At 38.1% G+C, this 18,044-nt stretch overlaps 1 protein-coding gene across 2 annotated transcripts in view; it reads right to left on the bottom strand.

The window, feature by feature from the left end:
* The window catches only part of tub (TUB bipartite transcription factor), a 159,283-nt gene that overhangs the window by 70,014 nt on the left and 71,225 nt on the right, over positions 1 to 18,044 (bottom strand). The window contains exon 1 of one of the 2 annotated variants that reach the window (XM_056461468.1): positions 6,782 to 7,109. The exons of the other annotated variant lie outside the window; for it this stretch is intronic. Coding sequence (XP_056317443.1) covers positions 6,782 to 6,819 — 38 coding nt within the window. The 5' untranslated portion in view covers positions 6,820 to 7,109. Of the gene's footprint in view, positions 1 to 6,781; positions 7,110 to 18,044 lie in introns of those variants that run through there. 2 annotated transcript variants of the gene reach the window in all.

Raw genomic sequence — 18,044 nt, 5'->3', positions numbered from 1 at the left:
TGGAGGCGGAAGTGCTCGGTGCCTGGTGGTGCGTTGGAAAGTGAGCTGGTGGCGTAGAATCCGCTTCAACTGGTCCACCAGCTCTTGAAGGTGATCGGGGGTGCTCATGTTTGTCGTCGTAAGGGTCCGGGCTTCTGTTATGAAGCGGACAGGAGATCAGAGGTAAGGAAACGTTAGGGTGTTTATTAAATGACAACAAGGAGCACATGAAGGATAGCCAGGAGGATCAGGAATGATGTTGGGGTCTTTTCCTCCGTGGCTGGGTAACAGGAATACACGAGGATGGACAGCACACACCAGATACAGCTGACAGAGGATGACACAGACTTGGAAGGACTGGAAGACAGGACGATTCGGGAGGACCAGGAAGACTAGGAGGAATACAAAGAGAACAGGTAAGTAAATCGTTTGTTTTAGCTGAGGATGACTACGCTGAGTGGTCGCTCAGTTGTCCGCTTTCGTCGAGACGAGCCCGGACAATGAGCGACTGGAGTGCTGTGCTTTTATCTGGTGCTCGTGAATGTGATGCAGCTGTGTGCTCATTAGAAGTCAGGTGATGGTGATCTTCGTGAGTGGGGGTCGTGAGAGCCTGACCAATCCATGACAATATATATATATATATATATATATATATATATATATATATATATATATATAGTTGACCTGCAGTATATAGTGTCCCGTCCCCCCACAATCGCCCCCCGGTGCCCATTTACGACTTCCTCGGTTTGAAACAAAGAACAGGATCATCCAAAGTAATATGTAGAAAGCAAAATAGGTTTCAGGAGCTATGTTTTTTGCAGTGTTTGTTTTCGCAAATCCACCAGAGTGTATGCTTTTTCAGATGTCAAATTTCTCTCGCGAGTGCCATTCGTGTGCTGTTCTCACGTAAATCCACCGGAGGCTGCCAACCAACCAATCACCCTCCCTCCCCCTTCCCTAAACCCAACCAATAGTGTTTTCAAAAGCATCGATTGACCCGCCCACCCCCTTCCCTAAACCCAACCGCAGTGTTTTAAAAAGCAATCCAGAAAAAAAGAAAGCTCTCACCTGATTTGTACCACGTTTTCAGATTTTACCACATTCTCTGACTGTTATTTACTTATTTATTTTATCTTTTAGCTTTTGTTTTTGTCTTACCTGCTTTCTGGAACTGTTCTTCACCAGACTCGAACACCATTGTCGCGGTCAACTCCGCTCTGCGTCTCAAGTCTGCTGACGTACATGTCGAGCTATCGGACAAACTGGTGACAGCGGAAAAGCTGTCCATACGGAGGTAAGCGGTCAGCTGGTAGTATTGTATACGGTCAGCGATTAAAGGAACGGCATCATAGCAGCCCATAGCATTTGTTTAAAAGATTAAATGCAGCCATATATAGCTCTGCATATAGGGCTATGTTTTCAGAATGACCCTTTGTTGCTAAAAACTGGCACTGATGGCACACTGATTGAACCACTGATGGCATACTGTGTGATCTGTTTTGGGGCTGTTTTTTCCTCACATTTTTTATCAAATTAGTCAAGAACATTACTGTCTATTGAGGATAAGGGAGCTCTCAGATTCAACTAAAACATCTTAATTTGTAAGTAATTAATAGCAGAATTTTCTTTTTTTGAGTAAACTTACATCTTATAGCATCCAGTCTGTATAATTAAAATTTATAGGTCAACTATGAAGCATGCCATTTTGGTATCTTTATCAAATCAAATTTACAACAAGATTTGACAAACAAAAAAGCTTACATTCCAGTAAACAGTCAACTTTAAAGTGGCAAAGAACTTTCAGCAAATAAAATGTTAAAAAAATGACTGAAAGAATCGTGCATCTTCACACCATAAAATCATGGGATGTTTCAACTGAAATTTGGGTCAAATACAGATTTTTTTTTTTTAAATTCACCCCAATTTTACCCCAATAGTTCAATTTGTTCATATCTGACAGAAATTTAGCTTGTTCATATTTGACCCAAATGATTATTACATAATCCAGCATTTTTTAGACTGTGCTTATTATAAACTGTTGTTATTAGAAGACGTCCTCTCAATGTTCTTCCTGTCTGATTACTGTCTTATAATAATAAATGCAAAAAGGCCAAAAATAAATCTTAAAAAGTGTTTTTTTGTGTATGTCTACATGCCATTAGTGTCTAAATTAGTGTCATTATCTATTAAATGATTAATCTTTTTGCTAACACGTTAAAACCTAAGGGTGTCAAGTATAAATATTTAAAATGACCAAAGATCAATTAGCATTTCGTGGCTGCACTGTGATCCATAACAATAGATTCTTTTATGTCATCAATGATACGTGCCTGACAAGATTTCTTTGGTATATAAACTATTATTATACTGAGTGACATTTTAGTTAGTCACTGAGTGACATTTAGAGAATGACATTTTGGATTCTGTAAATCACGGTAAAAAAAAATGTAGGTCATGCTAGTTTGCTTTAAAACCCCTTTTAATCTTTGACCCACATTCAAATAAGACAGAGTACAGAAACACTACTAATGCTGATATCATCTCAGATCATTTGAATTCGGAATGTAGTGAAAGATATTAATCATGATTAAAATTAATCCCAGACTAATTTTTGCATGTTGAGGATGGATGGATGATTAGGGTCTTTTTATCAGGCCTTATTTACAGCTTGAGCAAAAAAATAAAATATTGTATTACTTTTTGTAACAAACACAAGAAGATCATTCAGGGAAAAAAAACAAGTTTATTGTTGTCAAAAGTATCAAAATATCTCCCCAAGAAATAATATTTGAGAAGTAAATACAATATTCCATTCATTTATTCATTTTCCTTCAGCTTAGTCCCTTATTTATCAGGGGTCGCCACAGCAGAATGAACCACTAACTATTATAGCATGTTTTACACAGCGGATGCCCTTTCAATCGCAACCCAGTACTGGGAAACATCCATAGCACCCGAAGGAAACCCATGTGAACACGGGAAGAACATGCAAACTTCACACCGAAATGCCAACTGGTCTAATCGGGACTCAAATCAGCAACCTTCTTGCTGTGAGACGACCAGAGCTAACCACTGAGCCACTGTGCCACCCCTTTTGAACCACAGTAAATGTATTATACTGTACAGCATATATTATATTAATTATAACACTTAAATTCTATTTGTACTATATGTTATGTTATATACCATATATAAATACTATTTATAGTTTATAATATATAAACTGTAATTAATACTGTAGTATGATTTAGATTTAATACAGTAAACTGTGATGTATAATATACCCTATAGTTGTAAAAAAACTTCAGAGTAATTTGTTTTGTTTTGTTGTATTATCATCATAGCAGCTATTGAATCACCACAACAGATTATGGTTGAAAAACATCATAGTGTTTGCTGTTTACTATAATACAATGTGTTCCACAAAAGAAAGAGGTTCTTACATGTGTTTGTCATTAAATTATGATCAAAGACTCATTTTATTCTTAATTATTATTATTTTAATCCTACAGTCCACAGCAAACACGTAAGATGTGCAGTACTTTTTTTCTGCAGGTTCAGATTCAACACCTGACTCATGTACACTTCCTTAACAAGAATTTCCATTACGCTTTCTTTGAGCTTCTCAAGTGCCAAAGCTCGTTACTCAGATCCATTTAGGTCACAATCACGCAGCTCACACACAGGAAACTGGGGTGTGGGAGAGGGCAGATCTTCACAAACAAAACACACTCCCACGGAGACAGTCTGAGACCCTCCGGGGCAGGTTGAGCGGTACCTTTAGCTCTCCGCAACAAGCGGCAAGTGCTCCCTTATGCAGTCATTCAGAGAAAGAGTGGAGGAAAGTGCCTGTGTAACTTATAGCAACCAAGAGCCAATGAGAGAGCAGGGGAGGCTGTGCACCCATGACAATGAGGCAGCAGAACTGCCTCCAACAGCACATAGAAATCAAAAGCATGGCTGTGTTACGAATTGCTGTGATCAGACCATGTATTGCATATGTCACTGATTACAATGCTACATTACAAAGCATTAAAAACAAAGCAAAATGGATGCAAACGCGCTCAGAAACTATTGGATGGAAAATAAGCTTGGGTAAAACACTGTTTTATTATTAGTCGTATATTAAACTATTGGTTTTATTTAATTCATATTCTAATTAAAAAGTAATCTGTCACAAAAAGTCATCAATTAATTTTAGTTGATATTCAAACATTCATTCTGGCTCAAAATGTACATTATTTTGAGTGTGCCCACCACAAAGTGTAAAGAAGAAGAAAAAAACGTCTTTAAAGCCTATAAACAAAGATCTAATGCAGAATGATAAGGTCTCATCCACACATTAACGTTGAATTTATTTGTATAATTTACTTGAATTTCAGCTGCTAAATACAAAAGAGATTTTGTAAAATTTAAATCCTAAATTTTTGGCAGTCATTCCTTCAGTTGACTGTGACGTGATCATGCAGAAATTAACATTATACATGTATTTACTGTCACTTTTGATTAATTTAACTTTTGATCAACACCAGTGATCCAGGCTTACAATTCTGTCACTTTATGAACTACAAATCCCGTCATGCACCAAACAACACACCTGTCCTGTTCCCACACAGTTTGCGGTTTCTGTTATTGTAACACCATGAAGCATTTTCTTGTCTTGTCTAGTCATGTTTTGATCCTTTGCCTTGCTTTATTGTTTCCGTTGTTTTCACGCCTGTCCTGACTATTCGCCTGCTTTGCTGACTACAGATCTGGATTACCCCTATGAGATTGTTTGCACCTGTTTGACCGTTGCCTGTCTGACCAGTTCCAAAACCTCAAGACCACAAGAACGAAGGATGCATGAAAGTTCCCTGATGTGTTCTTGATATCGAGGATGCGTCGATGCAGACTTAGATGCAAAACTCGCTCGAAAAGTCCCAGAAGTCATTGCAGCTGATTCTGAAAAAGGGAGGTGGGAAGCGCAGCATTTTTTACCTGTTTATTGTTAAAGTTTAGAGACATAACTTATTTATCTCAGGAGTTTCCCTAAATGAGATGATGAAAGTAAACATAAATGTGAAAAACTTAATAAAGGCATAAACACATAAAGGGTGTTTATTTGCTGAAATTCTGTGTTATTTGTATTGTGCAATGTATATCTGTAAGGTTTTTGTGCATGTTATATATACTGAAAAGGGGAAAAACAATAAATAGTATGAATGCTGTAATGTTTAAACAATTTTCTGTTAAAAACGTGTGAAGGTCATGTTACCATCAGGAAGAATGCAGCTCTTTCCTATTTCTCACAGGACGCATTCTCCATTCTCGCAGTTTCCCGATTTCGTTCATCTGAGGTGACCTGGCAAGACTGGTCTCTAAGAGAACACTAGTCTGTTCTCTGCGTTCTTGGAATTGAGAAACAGCCTCTGTCTAATAAACTGCCTGTGGATCCTCAACTCCACACGTTAAACTGCCACATGTACAGAAAATTTAAATTACAGTATGCTCACACCTTTGGTGTATACAAATAACTAAAACACGACAAAAGGAATGTAAATATACAATAAATACAAGTGGTTTTGTCATAATTAAGAGAGAAAAATACAAAGAAGAAATATAAAAATACAAAAATACTATGTACAAATAAGGGCACATGGTAGTTAATGTGTCCCTGATCATTTAAAGTTATTTTAAAAAGGCAGAACATTTTTTAATTGCACTTCTTAATTGGTTTAAAAAAAATCACTGTTTCATCAACATTGTTAAGCAGTGCAACTCTTTTGAACATTAATAATAATAATCAGCAATTTTTCTTGACCTGCAAATCAGCTTATTGAAATGATTTGTCATTAACCTCCAATAATTAAAAAAATAATAATTAAAACAGAAAAGCTATTTTAAATTGTAATACTTTCTCTCTGAGGGGACACAGTGGTTAGCACTGTCACCTGACAACAAGAAGGTTGCTGGTTTGAGTCCCAGCTTCTTTGTGTGGAGTTTGCATGTTCTCCCCATGTTCGCATGGGTTTCCTCCGGGTGCTCTGATTTCCCCCACAGTCCAAAGACATGTACTATAAGTGAACTGGATAAATTGGTGTATGGGTGTTTCCCAGAACTGAGTTGTGGCTGGAAGGGCATCTGCTGCATTAAACATATGCCGGAATAGTTGCCGGTTCATTCCACTGTGGTAACCTCTGACAAAGAGACTAAGCCAAAAGAAAATTAATGAATGAATAATTTCTCAGAATTTTTTAATTTTACTCCATTTAATCGAATTCATGAGCACTTTTTCTCACAAACTCCACCAAAAAATCCATTTATTTATATATATATATTTATTTATATATATATATATATATATATATATATATATATATATATATATATATATATATATATATATATAGCCTGCAAGATGACATACATTATACGTAGGTCACAAGAAACTCCTCGAAAAAACTTCTTAAAGCGAATGTATATATCGCTATAAACACAGCCAAGGTGCAGCGACAATGCACCAGTGACATTTACAGCAGCCGGTGGTCCATCTTAACCATTAAACCCCTGTATAAAACATTTAATATCAGACAGCTGATAAAAACAAACCTCAGTGGCTCAGACACTTACAAACTAGCTCTGAACAAGCAGCATGAGAAATCCAATAGTACAACATGTAACAAACAAGGGCGAGAGAATCACCTTTGCCACCTTTGCACCCCCTTCAAACAACCTCTCATTATCCAGTCAGCATCCTCCAGACCAAAATAAACCAAGCAAACACACACTAGCTCAACACAAATAAACTGCTGTATACCTGTAAGGGATCCAGTCAGACGAGTGTTTGGAGCTCATATCTGTGTGCGATCAATGGGACTGAAGCGTAGCGGTTTAGGACAGCAGCAGCGATGCCAACAGCAGAGCCCATGCAGCCCAATCATCCCCTGCACTTCTGTCTCCGTAAACCCAGCAGATCTACAGTCTTTCCCATTCACACAGTCTCCGCTTACAGTCCGCAGTGGATCTGGACTCCTGTTCCCTCGACATGTGCTGTCATCTTTGTTTGTCCACAATCCCTCGTGTTTTATTCGTCCTTTCACCTTCACTGCGTGCCTCTCATCGTCGTCTTATTCGCTGCTCTGTATACGGTGTCTCTCTCTGTCCTCATCTGCGCCTCCTTCCCTCCCTTTTCCCTCTCTCTCTCTCTCGCTCTCCCTCTCTGTCTCTTTCAGACCACTGCCATTATAACCTTACACAGCCCTAAGAACAGAGAACATATAAGAATGAATTGCTTTTGTCTAGTTGCTTTGATGTTCGTCGTGATGCTCTGCTGGTCCATCAACGCACACACACACACACACACATATACGGGCACGAGGCTCTGAAAAGCAGGAGTCTCCAATGTGCTTTCTGAACCATGATTTATTCATCCCTTCATTCAGAGCTGGGCTCATTAACATGGGACAGAGCAGCGCAGTTGTAATTGTCTTTGATTTAACATGCTGAATCCAAACTCGACGCACCATTTTGTCTTTGTTTATCTCCTTTTTTTAAAGTCCCCTTGGGTACTTCACTCAGCTAAATGACTTCATATACATATTTTAATATCAAAGTTATCATGCTGCTTTTATTAGCAGTCGCTGAGGACAAAGGTGTTGTATGATGTAAGATGTTGTATTTTATTGCTAAAACGATATTCAGAACACTGCATGACTTTCTGCTGCCAATTTTAAGCAGACATTTTAACATAATGCAAGGGGCTCTTAATGAAAAACTGTTTCCTTTAGCTTCTGGTAGGGTTTTTAAATGAGATGTCCTTCTGTATTTGTCTCAAGAGCAGTCTGTCGTGTTTGTCTGTAATATCCTCAAGCAGCCTGAAGCGTATTCTGTGTTACTGTATATCAGCTTCCTCATCTCTCTCTGGACTCCTCATCTTTCTACTGTCACACTTAGTCTTGTTGATTTAGTGCATGGCTCAAGCGCACACTCTTTCTTGACCAATGAACGCTCTGGGCGCTATGCGTGTGTGCTGTTTTTGCTGTTTATATGAATCAGATTATAGGTAAAATCAGAAGGGAAACTAGAGCATATTATAGTTTAATGAAGAACTGTGCTCTAAACCTCACGGAGAAAGCATAAAAAGGTCTGATCCACATCGCAGCTTGCTCTGGTCAAGCACTACCAGCTCAGACAGGAAACGTCTGATGTGTGAGATAAACCATCAATCAAGGTTTGTTTACGATATATTTTATGTGATGTATTAAGGCAGGATTTGTCCGATAACATCTGACAATCATACATTAGGTTGATGTCTGTGAGTCTGGCTATTTAGAAAAAAGCTTTTAAAAAATAAAAGTTAAGATTTTACAATTGTTTTCTTCTATTTTCTGAATGCATGTATAAACCATTGGTCTGACTGCACCCAAGCCGGTTTGAGCTGGGATCGAACTGGCGATTCTTTGCATGGGAGTCAGTTTCTCTAAAGCAGTGGCCTCAAACTCAATTCCTAGAGGACCACAGCTCTGCAGATTTTAGCTCCAACCACCTTCAACTCACACCTGCTAAATAGTCTCTAGTAGTCTTGATTAGTTGGATCAGCTGTGTTTGATTAGGGTTGGAGCTAAACTGTGGACCTCCAGGAATCAAGTTTGAAACCTATGTTCTAAATGCTGATTCATACTTGGGCATCAAGCGCACGTGTATGTTCTGGCGCAGCCTTCGCAGCGGTCGCATACCCTCGCTGTGACTGACACCAACGCTGACGCAAACCTCTCAAAAAATGTAACTACACTTCTCAATGATGTATAGCGCAATCTCTGTGATTTGTCGGCTTAGTAGCGCTGATGAGTCTGGGTGGTGCTGAGAGTCATGAGCCTGTTGGAGCGAGTGTTTACAAGTGTTGAGTCCCGTGAAGGAGCTCAAGATAAAAACTGTTGTTTTGTGTTTACTTTATGATTAAGGTTGCTGCATGTCCGCCGGTTCCTGTCTCAGAATGAAAGAGTTTTAGCTACTTGTACATTAAGGCAGCATTCAAAACAAAAGAAAATACTAGTAAAGAAACTCGACACAGAGGAACATAAAAACCTTACTGCCAACTAGCGTTTTGGAAGTGTTATTGCACAGCAACACAAACAGCACACAGAATGCATGGCAACATGCAAGGCATGTGACGTGGGTCACGATGACCACACGACACAGAAGTATAAACCAACCTTAACAAGGAGGCTAAAGACCATGGCCTCTAGTATCTGTCACTAGAGCACCTTTAGGGGTCAGAGGAAGAAGGTTACCTGCATAGCACTTCGCTAGCTGGCCTCCGTTACATTTACCAACCTAAACCTCACTCCCATCCTGGACAAGCCCCCACGTGTAACCCACCGGTCCTACTGCACCCAACTCGGTATGAGCTGGGATCGAACCGGCAATTCTTGCATGGGAGTCGGTTGCTCTAGCAAGAAGGCTAAAGACCATGGCCTCTAGCATCTGTCGCTAAAGCACCTTTAGGGGTCAGAGGAGTGACGATTACCTGCATAGCACTTCGCTAGCTGGCCTCTGTTACAATCACCCCCCTAAACTTCACTCCCATCCCGGACGAGCCACCACGTGTAACCCACCGGTCCTACTGCACTTAACCTGATCTGAGCTGGGATTGAACCAGCGATGCTTGCATGGGATTCAGTTGCTCTAACAAGAGGCTAAGACCATGACATCTAGCACCTGCGCTAGAGCACCTTTAGGGGTCAGAAAAATAAGGTTTACCTATATAGCACTTCGCTAGCTGGTCTCCATTACACTCACTCCCTTAAACCTCACTCCCATCCCGGACAAGCCCCCATGTGTAACTCACCTGTCCTACTGCACCCAACCCAGTCTGAGCTGGGATCGAATGGGCGATTCTCTGCATGGTAATCTGTTGCTCTAGCAAGGAGGCTTAAGACCATGGCCTCTAGCATCTGTCTCTAGAGCACCTTTAGGGGAAGGAGGAGTGAGGTTTACCTGCATAGCACTTCGCTAGCTGGCCTCTGTTACACTCACCCCCATCCCGGATGAGCCCCCATGTGTAACCCACCGGTCCTACTGCACTCAACCCAGTCTGAGCTGGGATCGAACTGGCGATTCTTTGCATGGGAGTCAGTTGCTCTAACTAGCAGGTTAAAGACCATGGCCTCTGTTACATGGCCTCTGATTTTATTGTGTATTATTAAAGGTGGACCTTAGTGTTGACCACAGTGTTGGAATGAGTCCTAAACCACACTTGAAGCCAATCAGTAATAAGTAACGTACAAATGTACTAATGCAGAGATATTAAAAAGGGAAATTCCTACTGATGTATCAGTATGTTTGTCTGGTGCCTTCAAATATCTACACCGTTTGGGAAAATTAACGTATAGTGCACCTTTGATCCATGTAGAAATTTTTAAAACAATTAGCTCACTTCAATGTCCCTGCATAACTGATTGCAAATTTGCTTTCGCTTTTTTTAAGTCCAGATCTTAAAATCTAATTCTAAATCTAAACTAGCTGTATCCATTGACTTAAACAGGTCTACATCCTTAGCCACATATTTTACACAATGTGTCAAACAAGCAAACAACCCCAAGTTGTATACATAGTAATTTAAATGTGCACATATACAACAGTCTACCCAGACCAGTGTCCTTTACATATGGTCTATAAGTACATAAAGAACTTTAAGCTAATTTAAAAAATAATTGTTTCAGTTATTAAATTAGCTATTATAATATCAGTTACAAATAAACTGTTAAATGTTTTATTGAAATGCTTTGCCTGTATGAGTAGCTATACATCTCATGCCTCTGTTGTTGTTCCCTGTTTCGTGTGCTTTCTGTTTGTATCGTGTGATTCCTTTGTTCTGTTTTCCCGCCATTGCTTGATGATCATTAGTGCTCGTTTGATCCAGTGCGCCTCTTTAAAATAGGTAAAACATGACAAAGTATTGCACAACAGTCCCACAATGTATTTTAAATTCTGATACCTGTTGATTTGGCAGAATTGCCCACGCTGTCATAATCTAATGGCAAGCAATTAGCTTTTTACAGCATGTCTGTCATAACTAATGTTGTTGTCTTGTCCATACATCCCTGCATATGAGCACTGTGAAAACATACAGTAGAGTTTCATGCTCCTTGCATCATGATCCATCGTAAAGGGTCTGAGGAAACCCTGAGGCATACATTTTCTAAATAAAAACAAACTTTTTCTAAACTCCAAATGCACCACAAAACAACTTTGCAAGAGAGTGATCTGATGAACATCCATTTCATATGATGTACAAATTGAGCTAAAGATGACACACAATGACTTGAGTTATGTCATTACACTGTAAAAAATACAATTCTTTTATGCTGCCCCAACACAACTTAATTAAGTTAACTTAATTTATGTTCAATCTACATACATTTGTAAAAACAATTAAGTTGTCCCAAATCTCAAGAATTGTGATTTGTTTTAAAGAATTGTTTTAAAATAATTTTTTGGAGTGTACTGAACATGTTAGTGACAGAAAGTGAACCTGTAGTGTCAGTTTGAATTGACTTCTGAAAGTATCTATGACTCAGGGTCATGTATTCAGAGGAGGCAGTGCCTCACCTGTCATTATCCTCACCTGCCATCATGAGATGTATACTAATAATAAAATAAATATTTGTCCACTGATCTGCGTTATAAATGCAATTTCTGTATGATTCAAATGATTTCAAACATTTTTATAAATTTTTTTTTTTTTTTTAAATCACTGTATTTTGCGTATTTCCTGTTCAATTACAGTGTAGGAAGCGAGGTGAGGTACCACCGAGCTCTGCTTCACATCAGATTGCGCAATCCATCGCAAACTGGCTTGAGCCCGCCCATTTTGCACACTCTTTGTATGCTACCAATGTAATGCTTTATTAAAATGTTTTATACATTCTAGACATTTTTGTTATATGTCCCCACTTTCCATATAATAGGTAATGTATTTCACATATGTCTATCACTTATTTAGTGTTGGAATCTGACAAAGCCGCACCTAAAAGATATGAGCAGAGGCAGGCAAGTAGCTCTGCCGCACTGAAGAGGACGCGCGTAAGCTCACGCTATTATTGTTGAGTGGTTGCTCTTCTTCACCGCAGTAAAGTTCAATAGGAGTCTGTTATTTTATGTTTTGCTCTGACTGATTGCAAAAATCGCGGATCTCAGCTCAAAAAGTTCTCAAAATTGGACTTTAAATCAAAACGTGAATAAATAATGGACAACCAATGCAGGAGCTAAAGGAATTGCTTCCAAGATACCGCGATCATTTCAAAGCAATTCAAGTCCTGTCAAGACTTCATTTACAAGTATTGTAAAGGTAAGAGCAGTGTGTGAATCCTGTGTGTGTGTGTGTGAATGAGAGAGAGAGAGAGAGAGAGAGAGAGAGGGAAGTGCCGTGGTGCTGTTTGTGTGTGTGTGAATAAGAGAGAGTGCTTCCGCCGTGGTGCTGTGTGTGTTGTTATAGTTGTTTTTAGCATCCAGCTGAGTGTTTTTTGGGAGGCATATTTAATAGCTATACATTTTACATTCTTCCTTGGCCCAATATGTACCTGCTATATGTATAGAATGCTGATATGATATATGAAACACAGTCAGCAGTTGGCAAATATATCGGGTGGATTTGTATGTAAATCTGACTTTTGACTTTTAAAGAGTCAGTGCCTCACCAGCCACAAACCTCACCTCACGTAACTGCTATGACTGCACTAAAATTTCCAATTTCCCGCAAAAATTGCTTTGTATTGACTTTGTATTCAGTGTTGTACATAATACAAGCCCATCAGCACTTACACTTATGTATCTCATTTCAAACATTCAACTCATAAAGAGAACTCAAATTAAAGCAATTAATCTGTCTTGAGACACATGACAGCAAATGATTATATGAAAGAAAAGAAAGCTGCTACGTCTGACCTGCTGTCAATCAGTCAAAAAAGGAACTGATAGCATCACATGCGGTGTTGGTGGCCAAAGATGGTAGTAAGGAACCTGGAGGGGAATGGAGGTCAACATTCATCCTAGCAGCGGTCAAAAACAGCAAACATGGAGGGATGCTGCGCTCTGCTACGCTCCAGCAGAGAGCGAGCAGGTGGAAAAGCAGCATGGCTGGTAAATATTTGATGGCGCTGCAAGCCGTTTGAAGTCACACTATACTCAGCTCATCGCCTGGGCAGATCCATTAGCGAAACCTACGGCCACCATTCCTAAAAATTACGTAGCCCTCGCTCAAGCTGTGCTAACAGCATACACACGCCGCTCACTCGATTGGCCAAGTGCCAAAAAGAGTCAATGAAGTGTGACACTGGCACAAATGCTAAGTAGATATTGGCCGTTTGGATGCACTGTAGCGCTTCAGTGCTGAGAAGAGCTGTGACAGGGGGTCTCTGTGTGGCATTGGGCTATAGCTGGCATTGCCAAGGCGAGCGTGTGGGCAGCTGCAGAGTCAGAGTATGAAGAGCTTTGTTAATAATGCAGAGACTCCATCAGACATGCAGGACACGAGGTGCCAACGGTCGCTGATGAATGAACATAAATCTACACTGCTCTGAGTGTGGGCGCCGAAGACCTTTCTTTATTATTCTCATCAAATGCACTGTCACCGACAAGGGAGCAAGTGTGTATTAGAGCGTTTACTGTATTTTGATTCTGGAAAATGGAAAAGCTATTTTAAAAGTAAAATGTTCTGCACTGAAAAACACTATTCATTGGATTTACTTCATTTTTTAAGGTAAAAAGTTTCAAACAATTTGTATGGGCTGAATTTAAACAAATTAAGTTGAGCATTACTAAACTTAATTTGTCTGTTTAAATTCAGCATATACAGTGATTAGTAGGGCCAGACAGAATCTGTGGACATTTTCTGTTATTTCTGAGCAGAATATTGTTGAAAATCTGCAGATTTCTGCGGAATGATTTTGGGAGTATCATAACTTAAAACCTAATATATGAAATTAAAAAATAATCCCTTTTGAACTTTTATTTAATGTTTACAATGCAAATCCAATTACATTTACTTTATTTGGTAAACAAAGCAAGTCTCTCATATAATATGTCTACTAAAAGACAGAAAATATTACTTTACAAACTGTATTCTAAAAATCATATGAATATTTTCACATTACTCATATTATTACTGAAATTCATTTAAAAACTGAATAAATATAAATGTATGCACATTTACACAAGTAAATAAACAGAAATAATGATGGGCTTAAAAATCTGCAGAAATATGTGGAATTCTGCGGGCGCAGATTCCGTGTGGGCCTAGTGATTGGTTACTTAAAGCGAGTAAACCAATTACCTTACAAGCAAAAAGTTGACTTTATAAAAATAATGCAAGACCCATTGTAAACCCAATGTAACTTGGAACTGTCAAGTTGACTTAATTTTTGTAAATATGCAAATTGTACTCACTTATTTTTAAATAAAAGTAAACAATCACTTTTTCCAATAAACCTTTATTATATTTAGGGTTTTTTCCAGCTTTTCTATATCTAGCAAAATGACATACAGTAACATAAATCTGCTCTTACAGACTCCAGTGTGTCTTCTAAATTCAATACAGGCTATAACTGTAGATTTTATAGACTTAATGAAGCACCAAATATGTAATATTCTAATAATTACAGTAAGTATTTGAAAACAGACATGCTAAAATAGTCTGACACTGTAAAAAGGGATTCGTTGGTTTTAAAAAGGTGAGTACAAGTAGCATAATTATAAATATTAAGTCAGCTTTACAGTTCCAAGTTACAGCGGCTTTACTTACATTATTTTTGTAAAGTCAACTTGTTGCGTTTAAGGCAATTGGTTAACTAGCTTTAAGTAACTAATCATTTTTTTACAGTGTACTGTATACATTGTTTGCAACAACTTACCTTAAAAAATTTAGCAAATCTAATGAATAATTTTTTCAGTGTGGCCCCTCAATTCAACAGTAAGATTTTACCATTTTTGAGATACCCAATGTAAAGCCTAATGTTGTAACAATATATTAATATTGATCAATTCATTGATCAATTGACTATACAATGGTGATGATACAATGTTTCAATGTTTCGCGTTAAGTACTGATACCTATAAAATATTTTTAAGAGGCACTTTTATTTTGACATTTTCCAGACAAATCATCACTCTCCATCTAAAAACACATTTTTTGGTAACACTATAATAACTGCACTCTCTGAACAATTCATTAAGCATTAGCAAATGGTTAGTTCATCATTTGTTAAGCAATAACTCTATATTAATAGTACTTTAATATGTCGGCGCAATAGTCTAATGGTTAGCACCGACATATGGTGCCGTAGCACTTCAAGGCGTCTCAAGTTCGAATCCCAGCTCGAGGACATTTCCCGACCATAGACCCTCTCTTTCTCTCTCCCACTTTGCTTCCTGTTTGACTACTGTCCTATGTAATAAAGGCCAAAAATATATATTATATTTTTTTAAATAGTACTGTAATATACACTATACTGCTATAATGTATAAAAACGTATAGTCATATATATAACCTTTTCCTTCCTAAATTAAGTATTGCCTTATTTGCAAACCAGTTATTTAAGAGTAGTTTTGGTTTTGAAGATCATTCAGAATAAGTACACATATATTATTCAAGATGAGCATTCAAAGGAACACAAATTTCTACTGTTTTGTGAGCTTATCTAAAAGTGAGGACTTATGCTTTGTACATCTTCTTATAAAAGACAATTAAGGGCTCAGTTATATCTGAACCAGGCATGTCCAAGCTCGGTCCTTGAGGGCCGGTGTCCTGCAAAGTTAGTTCCAACCCAATCAGACAACACCTGGGCTAGCTAATCAAGCACTTACTAGGCTTTCTAGAAACATCCGTGCAGGTGTGTTGAGGCAAGTTGGAGCTAAAATCTGCAGGACACCGGCCCTCCAGGACCGAGTTTGGACCACCTGTTCTAAACAGAAAAAATTTCAGAACAAAACATATAATACATTTCAGAAGTCTCAGCAAATCTTTTAATGCTGGGTAAGAGAAGTTAATATCAGATTGTGTCATGAAGCAACGTCTGATTTTGGGGTAAACATCAACCAATGAAATGAAAACAACAGACTAGTAGGTTAAAATCGTATTTATCACTGAAATAAATTTTATTTACACCTATTATGCCTCTTTTACAAGATGTAATAAGTCTCTGATGTCCTTAAAGTGTGTATGTAAAGTTTTAGCTCAAAATGCCACAAAACTAATAGTTTTTCTTTGAAACTGCCATTTTTTAAAAATTTGATCCAAATTGAGCTATTTTGGTGACTGTCGCTTTAAATTTGAAGGAGATAGTGCTCCCAGTGCTCTTTTCAAAATGTGTCAGCATAATGGCAGATTCAAAATTCTAATGGCGGACGACTGCTTCTCACTTAGGTCTGTCTAATATCTAATAAGGGAAGAGATTGCCACTAAGGGGCGGGGGCTTTCCCCTTTGCTAACATGTACAAAAGGAGAATGTTAATCAAAGTGTTATGCAAACTGTTTTTATTGAAAGAATAAATAGAATAGAATAGAATAGAATAGAATAGAATAGAATAGAATAGAATAGAATAGAATAGAATAGAATAGAATTTTTGCCATTAGAGGCTGGCTATTTACACACTGTTGCCACACAACTGTATTAAACCCCTTATACAAGTATTGTTTTGCATAATATGTCCCATTTAAGACTCATTCTACAGGAGTTGGCCAATTTATCCCTGATTTCCCCCTCCTGACATTCTGAGAAAAAGAACCTTAGCCTGTTCTGATGTTCAACCCAGATTATCTGGTAATGTGAGACATTTACAGATTGAATCTTAAACCTCCTGATTTGCTGAGCACTGTAGCATTGAGGCTGTTAGATATAAGGACTTTAGATTGGGAATGGGATTATGCCTATGAGAGGTGCTTTGTAGAACTTTGCCAATGACTCCACTGCATGTACACTATACGATTAGTACGATTATACTGTAGGAACATAAGATGCACTGGGAAGAAATTTGCCTCTAATTTGAATGTACTAGAGGATTGTTTAACTCTAAAAAAAATATCTTTTGAAATGTGCTACATGAGATCACGTGAGATAATCGTAATATATTGTTTGTGACACAGTTTTTTAAAACTGTGCAGTGTGACCATGTTTGAGATTTCAGGGGAAAAAATTGGTAAAGATTTTCCTCATATGCACGATGCAGTCAGATTTCATAATCGGTTAGGATTTATAAGCTCCTGTGGTCTGAGCCTGGCTTAAGCAGTGACCATGTAATGTTCTTTTATAGACAAACATTAAATGCATTTTACTGATTTGTAGTCGTGTTCTGCTTTTAGCTTTGAACAGCACTTTTAATCCACACTTTGCAAGAACATCCATAGTCATCATCAGCAGAAAAAAACACCTCTTCAATATGTTGGTTGGGTATTTTTAAAGCGACTGCACAGCTAGAACATGACAGCTATGACTAATTGCACCTTTGTAATTAAATTTTTTATAGTGGGAACAGTGTCAGTGGGGAAAAAATGATCAACATGTTCAGTTTACATCTTGCAGGATGTGGGACAAAACTTTTAATTATGTGACAATTAGAGTGAGATTTTGCTGCTTTTTAAATGAGATATAAAGTTTTAAGAGGTGAAAGAGGCAGTAGGAGAAATATTGGCTGATGGTCTACAATGATTCCCCATGACGGAAATAACAGCTCATGTGTGGACAGACTCATCTATAGGGTGACATTTAGATATCATTCACGGATTACTCAATAGTGGAGGTGTAAGGGATGAAAAACTCAAAACACATGAAAGACTGACGCCATTTCACTCTAACCTACATTACTGATTCAAGTCAATGTTTCGTTAGCATGACTAGAAAGGAAGTAGACTCAAAATGCTCCAAAGGAATCTTTGAGAGCAAGTCTGAAAAAAAAAGAAAAAGAAAAAGAAAGATAAAAAGAAAGCAAAATTAGGGCCTGGCATTAAAATCGGTTTTGGTATTTATTGCCTGGACAGCATTGTCAATATCAATAAAAAGCCTATAGTTTTATTAAATGTGCCTGCT

The sequence above is a fragment of the Danio aesculapii genome, chromosome 7 (assembly GCF_903798145.1).
Source record: "Danio aesculapii chromosome 7, fDanAes4.1, whole genome shotgun sequence".
NCBI classification, from domain to species: Eukaryota; Metazoa; Chordata; class Actinopteri; order Cypriniformes; family Danionidae; genus Danio; species Danio aesculapii.
The sequence above is the reverse complement of the archived record's forward strand: the minus strand, read 5'-3'. Positions and strand labels throughout refer to the sequence as shown.